This window comes from Passer montanus, unplaced genomic scaffold, assembly GCF_014805655.1.
Source record: "Passer montanus isolate IOZ18808 unplaced genomic scaffold, ASM1480565v1 scaffold144, whole genome shotgun sequence".
Taxonomy (NCBI): domain Eukaryota; kingdom Metazoa; phylum Chordata; class Aves; order Passeriformes; family Passeridae; genus Passer; species Passer montanus.
The window spans coordinates 139,409-148,144 of record NW_024361386.1 but is presented as its reverse complement, the minus strand read 5'-3'; the positions used below and the strand labels follow the sequence as shown (position 1 = coordinate 148,144).

Genomic DNA, 8,736 nt, shown 5'->3' with positions numbered 1-8,736 from the left:
GATGGGATGGATGGAATCAAGGGGAGCTGCCCCCGCTGCCCCCAGAGCCGCCTTGCCCGGGGGTGCAGAGGGAGCAGCCCCCCTGACCTGGCAGGGTACCCCAAACTCCTCCTGCCCCTTCAGCCGGCTCTGGGGTGGGGTGGGGGACGAGCAGGATCCGCACATCCTGGAGGAACAGGTTCTCCCAGGCGGCACAGCCCCTCCTGTGTGTCCTGCTCGGGGGTGCCCGCTCCCGGCCCCGGCCCCGGCTGGTTCCAGCGCAGCCGAGCTGCGGGGATGGGCTCCGAGCTGGGATTTAACCCTCCCAGCCCTGGCCCAGGGGTGCTTTGGGTGGGAGTCACCAGGAGCAGCTCCGGGCCAGCTCCTTGTCCTGTCCCCACCGCGGCTCAGCTGCTGTCACTCGGGGCCACCACAGGGGAGGCTGGGCTGTCCTCGGGGATGGAAAACTTTGGGGTCAAACCCTCCCATCAGGCAGGGTCCGGGTGTGGCTGGGGGTGGCAGCTCACCCCAGCAGCCACAGGCAGCAGCTGTCCCCAGGGAGATGCTCCTGAGCATCCCAGACTCCACAGCCCCTGGACTGTGCCAGGGGCTGCCAGCTCCAACCCCTGGGCACCCAAGGAGGGTTTCTAAGGAGTCTCCACACCTTAGAGTGCAGTAAAGTTACCCCAGGCTTTCCTGTCCCCCGGGGATGAACACCAGAGTCCCTCCCTCGGGCACCCCACGGGGATTCCAGACCCTGCTGGGCTCCAGCCTGGCAGGACGGGCTGCCAGGGCTCCTGTGCCAGCCCCTGGGCATGCACAGGGCATCGGTGCCCTGCAGTGCTCCAGTCAGACACAGCTCTGCCACCAGCCAGCAGACCAATCACCCTGGAGACAAGGAAAATGGCTTTGCCAGCTCCATTTCCTGCTGCAAAATGGGACAGCAGAGAAGGCAAAACCTGCCCAAAAGAAGCTCTTCCCAGAAAGGCATCGGCTGCTCTCTGCCAGCCGTTCCTGGAAGAGTGCAGACACCTCTGGTGACATTCCAGAGGGTGTTTCATGGCAGATCACTGAGTTTTTGACAAAAGCATCTGTAAGGATGGCACAGGGAAGGGTAAAGCCTGCCCAGGCTGAGTGGGTGTGACCCAGGGACCTGAATGACCCAGGGAGCTCAGTGACCCACCTGGCCCCACCCTCCTCTGCACCTCATCTTTGTCCCCTGCCAGCAGCCACAGGACAGAAATCAGCCCCTCAGCAGGGGACAGCGCCAGCCCCACCCTGTCCCCGTGATGTCTCATTTTGGGGTGCCCACCCCTGCCGTGGGCACTGGGGTGACAGTGGGGACCGAGGCTGAGCCCCTCAGGCACTGCCAAAGCTGTGGGCACAGAAACCCGCCCTGTTCTGCAACGCCAGGAGAGGAGCCTGCCCAGGGCCACGGGCTGGGCAGTGGAGAGGGGAACCTGCCATGTGCCGGAGATGGGGACAAGAGCATCTTGGCTGGAGAGCCCCAGGGATGGGGACAGCCAGGTCAGTGTCACCTCCTGTCATGTCCCCGGCTGGCCCAGCCCGGCCTATACCCAGCCCCATCCCATCCCATTCCATCCATCCCATCCCATCCCATCCCATCCCATCCCATCCCATCCCATCCCATCCATCCCATCCCATCCATCCCATCCCATCCATCCCATCCCATCCATCCCATCCCACCCCATTATCCCACCCCATTATCCCATTATCCCATTGCCCCCCCCCATCCCCTCTCCCGGCTCTCCGGGCTGGCTGCAGGCTGCAGCTCGGAGCCTCCTGCTGTTCAATAATTCATGGCCAGCTCTGGCTGATGGAGCTGGGGCTCTCTGGGGCCGCTCCCTAATGGAGCCTGCAGCCCTGCCTGCCCAGCCAGCACTCCTGGGCTGCACAATTCCCACTGCTGCCATCCCCGTGCCATCCGAGTGCCACCTCCTGCTGCTAATGACGCGTGACGCAGCCTTTGCTGGGGCTGAGCCTGCTGCCACCCTGCAGAGAGCAGGGCAGGGCCATGGCACACGCTGGCACCTGCCAGGAGGGTGACAGAGCAGCCACAGCCCAGCTGAGATCAGCCCGGGAGGAGCAGGGCACAGCTGGCACAGCTGGGGCACGGCACGGGCTGCACAGAACCCAGCTCCGGGCACAGGAGGTGGCAGGGGACACCCGGGGGTGTCCCAGCCCCAGCTGAGCCCAGCCCGGGAGCAGGGGGAGCTCTGCCCGCAGGCAGTGCCCCTGCCCTGCCAGTGCCATCGGCTGAGACCTGTGGCACAGCCCTGGCCTTGCCCGGCTGCAGGAGAGCGCTGGCTCCCTCCCCACGCTGCATTAGGCAATAATCGACAGGCAATGATTGCCCTAAGGGGCCCTGCGGGTCACCTGGCCCTGCAGCACTGGTCACGGCCTTGGGTCACCCCTGGCTGCTGCTGAGCACGCCTGGACACTGGGCAGGGGCAGGGACAGGGCTCCAGTGCCACCTGTGAGACAGGGGATGGCACACCCCAGCCCCTTCCAGCCTGGGAGGGGACAGGGGAGCAGGGCTGGGCCAGCCCAGCACGGAGGGGACTCTGATGGGAGCCAAGGGGACATGGGGACAGCGAGGATGTGGGGACAGTGAGAACATGGGGACAGTGAGGACACAGGGACAGTGAGGACACAGGGACAGCGAGGACACAGGCACAGTACCCCTGGGCACCAGGCAGCACTGCACAGCACAGCAGCTGCTGCGGGCACAGAGATGCCATCCCTGCACACCTGGCACAGCATTCCCGGTTCTCCAGCTCCTGTTCCTTGCCCACCAGGGCAGGGCTGGGGGCTCGGGGCTGCCCCTGCCAGCCCTGCCCGCCATCCCTGGCCAAGCAGTGCCACCCTGTGGGAAACAGCCTCCTCTCCTGCCGGGGTGTCCCCCTCCCCTGTGCCTGGCCCTGGCACAGCACAGGACCCCCCCAGAGCTCCACTGCAGCTCTGCCCAGTCCCCACTGCCCTCCCAAACACCTCCAGGGCTGCAGCCACCCTGTGCCACCTCCCACCTCGGGGGCTGCTGCCCTGGCACCCTGCACTGATTGACAGACACATTAATTACAGGGTTTGTGTTGAGAAATGAGGCAGGGACACGTCACAGCCAGGTCACCATTTCTTATGAAACAGGGTTTCCATTCCAGCGCGGTGTCTCAGGCACCTCTCACACGGGGTCGGGGTCGTGGCACCCCGGGTTTGGGTGGGGACACTGGGACAGGGCTGGGGCAGTGCAGGAACATCACAGGGAGCAGCAGGCCAGCAGGGCAGTGTCCCCAGCTGCGACCCCAGGGATGGCAGGGGACACTCAGCTCCCCTGCCCCACACTGCTCCCCCTCCCCAGCCCCACCTTGTCGTTACCCTGAACAGTCCTGTCCGGTCCCAAAGCCACCCTGGTGGCACTGCTGGCCCCTCAAGAGCATGGGAACCCTGGGCCAGCCCTGAGCCACACTGCCACCTCCCGTGGGGGACAGCAGGGACGTCCTGCTCATGTTGGGGGGACAGTGAAGGATGTCCTGCTCACCCTGGGGTGCCCATGAAGTGACACACTCCCAGAGTGAGAGCAGCACCCACAGGCCAGGGACTGGGTCAGGAGGACAAAGGTGACGAAGGTGCAGACTGGGCTGGGGACGAGTGCCCTGAGTGGCCCCAGCAGCAGCAGGGGTGTCCAGCAAAGCCATTCCCCCTCCCCTGAGAGCAGGCTCGGAGCTTCCCAAGCCCCAGCTGTGCCCCCTGCTGCCCACTGCCCTGGGCTGGGGGCTGGCACTGGGGTCCCCTCAGGTGGCACCAGGCCCAAAGAGGGCAAAGCCAGGAGGATTTTGGGGCTGAGCAGTGCCCAGCCTGTTTGGCACAGGTGAAAATGAGGCCCAGGTTGTGAGACCAGGAGTGGGACACAGGGACAAGGAAATGTCACTCTGCCACAGGGCTCTAACAAGGAGAGCAGTGTGGGATCCCAAATCTGCCCCCCTGTGATGGCCAGAACTTGGGTTTACCCCAACCCCTGTACCTGTGTCCCCCTGGCTGGAGGGAAGCTGTGACAACAGGAGGATGGCCACGACCCTGGGGAGCTCAGAGAGAGAGGGCACGGCTGGGACTGCCCGTGGGGTGAGCTGGGCTCCCCTGCCACCCCACAGCCCTGCAGGGAGGCTGGCAGAGGGGAAGGTGAGCCCACAGGGCCAGCACGGCTCTCTCCATCCTCTGGTATCCCTGCCCTCGTGCCTGCCAGCTGCAGGCTCTGGTTTTCCATCCCGGGCTGGAAGCTGTGAGTTTCTGCCCCAGGCTGGCTGCATCACGGTGATCCCGATGTCCTGGGGACCTGCAGAGCCCCACAGCCTGGCAGCCCTGAGCCCTTGGCTGTGCCCAGGGCTGGGCAGGAGCAGCACGGCCCCCTCAGCCTGCAGGTGCTGCCAGAGGGTGCTGGGGGATCCTCTCCACGGATCCTGCAGGTGCTGCCAGAGGGTGCTGGGGGATCCTCTCCATGGATCCTGCAGGTGCTGCCAGAAGGTGCAGGGGGATCCTCTCCACAGACCCTGCAGGAGCCACAGCAGGCTTTGCCTGCCATGTCTTAACCAGAAGGCACAGAAATCACCAGCAGTGACCCTGCGAGCAGCTGGAGCTCTGCAGGAAGGTCTGAGACTCCACTCAGTCCCTGGCCAGGTGAGAGATCTTCACCCGAGCTGCTGCTGGGCTTCCTCTGAGCTCGCAGAGAGAGTCCCCAGCCCGGCCGTGTCCCCAGTGACACCACCCTGGTGTCCCAGCCGTGTCCCCAGCGACACCACCCTGGTGTCCCAGCCGTGTCCCCAGTGACACCACGGCGGTGTCCCAGCCGTGCTACACGTCCCTCCTGACCAGCAGCAGCCAGGGCAGCACGGCGGCCAGCATGGCCACGGTCAGCACGAGCATCACGGCCAGCGCCATGGGCGACTGGCAGCACTGCAGCCCCAGCGCCGGGCCCGACGCCTCGGACGGGGACCCCGAGGTGCTCCCGGGCCGGCCGCAGTCGTGCGCGGCCGCCAGCGGCGCGCCGTGCTCGCTGATGATGAAGATGTGGGCCTCCCGTGGCAGCCCCGCCGGGCAGCGCTCGGGCAGCACGAAGTGGCCGGGCACCACCAGCGCGTTGCTGGCCTCGCTCTTGGCCAGCCGCGACAGCGAGGATGGCGACAGGGGCACCTCCAGCTCCGCGCCCCGGGGCGGCCACGCAGCCTTCCTCCTGCTGAGGAAGGTGACGAAGCGGCACACGGGGCACACGATGCTGCTCTGCAGGTGCCCGTCCAGCTTGGCAGACAGCAGGCACTTCACCAGGCAGTCGTGGCAGAAGGTGTGGCCGCAGCTGAGCCGGCGGTGCGTGGCCTCCAGCGGCTGCAGCCTCTCGTAGCACACGGGGCACTCGGCAGGGGCAGCATCCTTGCTGGGGGGGGTCTCCGACATCCCTGCCGTGATAAATACTGGTATAAATTCGTGCTCATAGATATATATATATATAATAAATATCGTATATGTTATGAAAAGCACCAAGGCTTAGAAGGAGATAGCCACTGCAGAAACTGTGGAACACCCAAACCATCATCGGCCGATAACGACCCCAGATAGCCGAGGAGAGCCCTGGACTGGCATTTGAATGATTAGTTCCCAAAACTTGGAATTCACATGTATCTGCTCCCAGACTCTATATTCCAAAGACAGCTTTGTCCGATCAGAGACGGGATTCTTCCAACACGGACAAGAGACAGAAAACTACATGAATATTCAGGTAAAAGAATAGAACAAAAGAAATTTTGGTCCGGGCAAGAAAAACAGTATATAGTCAAGGCTCACACTGTGCCATCCCAGGCTCACACTGTGCCATCCCAGGCCCAGACTGTGCCATCCCAGGCTCACACTGTGTCACCAGTGCCCCTGTGCCCAGCTGCTGGGCATTCCCATCCCAGGCTGGAACCTGCCAAGGACAGGGAGCTGCTCCGATCCCAGAGACCTCTGAGGGCTCTGGGGGAGCCTGGAGCAGCCAGGCTGGTGGAGCAGGGAGGTGACACGGCCAGGGCAGGCAGCAGACACCCAGAGCAGGCTCCTTCCAGGCTGCTGGGGGATGGCCTGGGCTGGTGGCCAGGTCATGGTGGTGGCCAGTCCATGCTGGTGGCCAGGCCATGGCATCTCCAGGCCATGCTGGTGGGCAGGCCATGGCAGCTCCGGGCCGTGGGCACGCTCAGGCTGGAGCTGGGCACAGCCAGCCCGTGCCAGGGTTAGTCAGAGAGGAGGGAAGGCAGAGCCAGCCCAGCCCAGCCCGGAGCAGCATGGGGTGCTCCGAGCCCCCGATGGGGCAGAAGCTCTGCCCTGCCTCTCCCCGGGCACAAAGGGAGAGGGCAGAGAGGGGAAGGGAGAGGGGAGAAGCTCACTCAGCCCTCCCAGACCAGCTCAGCAGCCTGACCTTCCCAAAGCTGCAGGTTTTTCCAGCCCTGGTGGCATTTTCAGACCCCGCCCAGCCTGCTCCCCTTTTCTCACGCACGGCGGTGCCACCGACACCCTGCCAGCCCCTCTGGGCTTCTGCCAGCCCCGGCCGGGCTGCCCTCCTCCGGCAGGGCTGTCACCCCGGCCGCGGGGACAGCAGGACCCCCTCCCCGGCTCGGAACAGACCCAGGCTCCTGCCCCGCTCAGGATGGGTCAGGGATGGCTGCTCCCTCCCTCACCCCCTGCCAAAAATCCCCTTACCTGCTGTGGGGCCCCAGGGCAGCGGCCCCTCCATGCACGGCTGTCCCCAGGCACGGGGGACAGCTCCGGGACACCCTGGGGACACCGCGACACCCTTGGGACACCGGGCACCGGCGGCGTCTGAGGAGGGCGCAAAGGCTGGAGCGGGACAGGGCAGGGACAGGCAGGGACAGGCAGGGACAGGGCAGGGACAGGCAGGGGCAGCTCCCAGAGAGTGAATGCGGAGGAACCCGTTCACCTTTAAAGGGCTCCGCTGGCCCGCCTGGCCAGGGAGTGGGCGAGGAGCTGGCGTCAGGGACAGGGACAGGGACAGGGCCAGGGACAGGGACAGGGACAGGGGACAGGGACAGGGACAGGGACAGGGCCAGGGATAGGGCCAGGGACAGGGACAGGGACAGGGACAGGGACAGGGCCAGGGATAGGGCCAGGGACAGGGACAGGGACAGGGACAGGGAGAGGGACAGGGACAGGGCCAGGGCCAGGGCCAGGGACAGGGCCAGGGCCAGGGCCAGGGACAGGGACGGGGACGGGGACAGGGACAGGGACAGGGACGGGGACAGGGACAGGGACGGGGACAGGGACGGGGACGGGGACAGGGACAGGGACAGGAGGCGCTGCTGCCCGCCGCGGTGTCCCGAGCGATGCTCCGGGGTCACTGCAAGGAACCCGGCACTGCAGGGGTGCCGGGAGCCCTGGGGCTGCAGGGCAGGGTGAGCTGCACATCCTGCAGCGGCTCCTGCAGCGGGGCTGGGCCCGCACACCGCTGCCTTCATCCTCCTCCATCCTCACCCCCAGTGCCCGTTCCTCACCCTGCCTTCATCCTCCTCACCCCAGTGCCCATCCCTCACCTGTCCCTCATCCTCCTCCCTCCTCATCCCCTCTGCCCGTCCCTCACCCTGCCCTCATCATTCTCACACCCAGCCCTCCCAAACCCCTCCAGCCGTGTTCAACCTGCAAACCCGAGGTTTTACAGGAGTTCCTGCCCGGCTCATTCTCCTCCCTCCCTTCCCAGCCCCAGCTGAAACACAGCATTGCTGGGAATGAGGGGGAGGCAGGAAAGAGTAAATCCATGTCTGATCCCAGCCCAGGGGGATATTCCCAGCTGGAGAAGAAGATCCCTGAAGCAAAATTAATTTTCCAGGGCTGCACTGGTGGAGGGTCCAGGAGTCCTGGGCCCTGGGTAATATCCACTTCCATGCTGTCAAAATAAACTCAAACACCTGGAAAGGGTGGAAAGCTTCAAGGGAATCCAAGCTTTTAAAAGAAGCACAAGCTTATCCACCTTCCCCATGCTTGCTTTGAATTAGAGTGGGAAAATCAGTGTTTTTTCCTTCTGGGGTGTCCATTCTGCTCCTCAGGCACCTGGCAGGATGGACCCCACCACGAGGACACCACTTCAGCCAAGGCAGCCCAAAATGCACAGGGAAAGCTCCTCGTTCAGCTTCTCCTGGATGGTTTCCGTGGTGCCCAGGAGATGGTGCTCTCGGATGTGCTTCGGCACCAGAAAACCCTGCCGGCAGCTCTGAAGGCAAGCCCGGGGTGCCAGGGTGAGGGGGTGGCAGTCCCCACCAGCTGGGGTGCTGCCCTTCCCACCAGGATCGAGCTCTTCCCGCTGCCTTCTGATGTTTACATTTTTCTAACCAAATTTTTCACACGTTTATGTAAACAACTTGGATCCGATGGCCTTGGACAACCCTCCAAGACAGGGATTAGCGAGGAAATCCCTGCTTTTCCCCAAAGACCAGCCCAGTTCTCCTGCCGAACCTTCCCTGCTGCCTTCCCAAGGTAATTCCCAGGTGTGCCTGCACCTTGAAGGGCCCCAGGTCTGGACCCACAATTCCCGGCCCACAACTGATCCCCCAGGGCCCCACACGCCCCCTGTCTCCCCTTGGGTCTCCCTGCACCAGGACAAAGCCCCCTGCCCACAAACCCTCCCACCCTCACAAGGGCACCTCAAGGGTCTTGCATGTGGGGTGGGATCCTCACACTAAGGTTGCCAGCAAGTTCTCTATGGCTATAATT

At 64.3% G+C, this 8,736-nt stretch overlaps 1 protein-coding gene across 1 annotated transcript; it reads right to left on the bottom strand.

Annotated features, from left to right (window-relative positions):
- Nucleotides 1-3,148: 3,148 nt before the first annotated feature.
- On the bottom strand, nucleotides 3,149-6,912 carry RNF222 (ring finger protein 222). The gene is made up of 2 exons (XM_039700781.1): nucleotides 6,715-6,912; nucleotides 3,149-5,441 (listed from the first exon to the last, which is right to left on the bottom strand). Exons 1-2 carry the CDS (start codon nucleotides 6,746-6,748, stop codon nucleotides 4,843-4,845), a joined length of 633 nt encoding a protein of 210 aa, XP_039556715.1. The 5' UTR covers nucleotides 6,749-6,912; the 3' UTR covers nucleotides 3,149-4,842.
- Nucleotides 6,913-8,736: the final 1,824 nt, after the last annotated feature.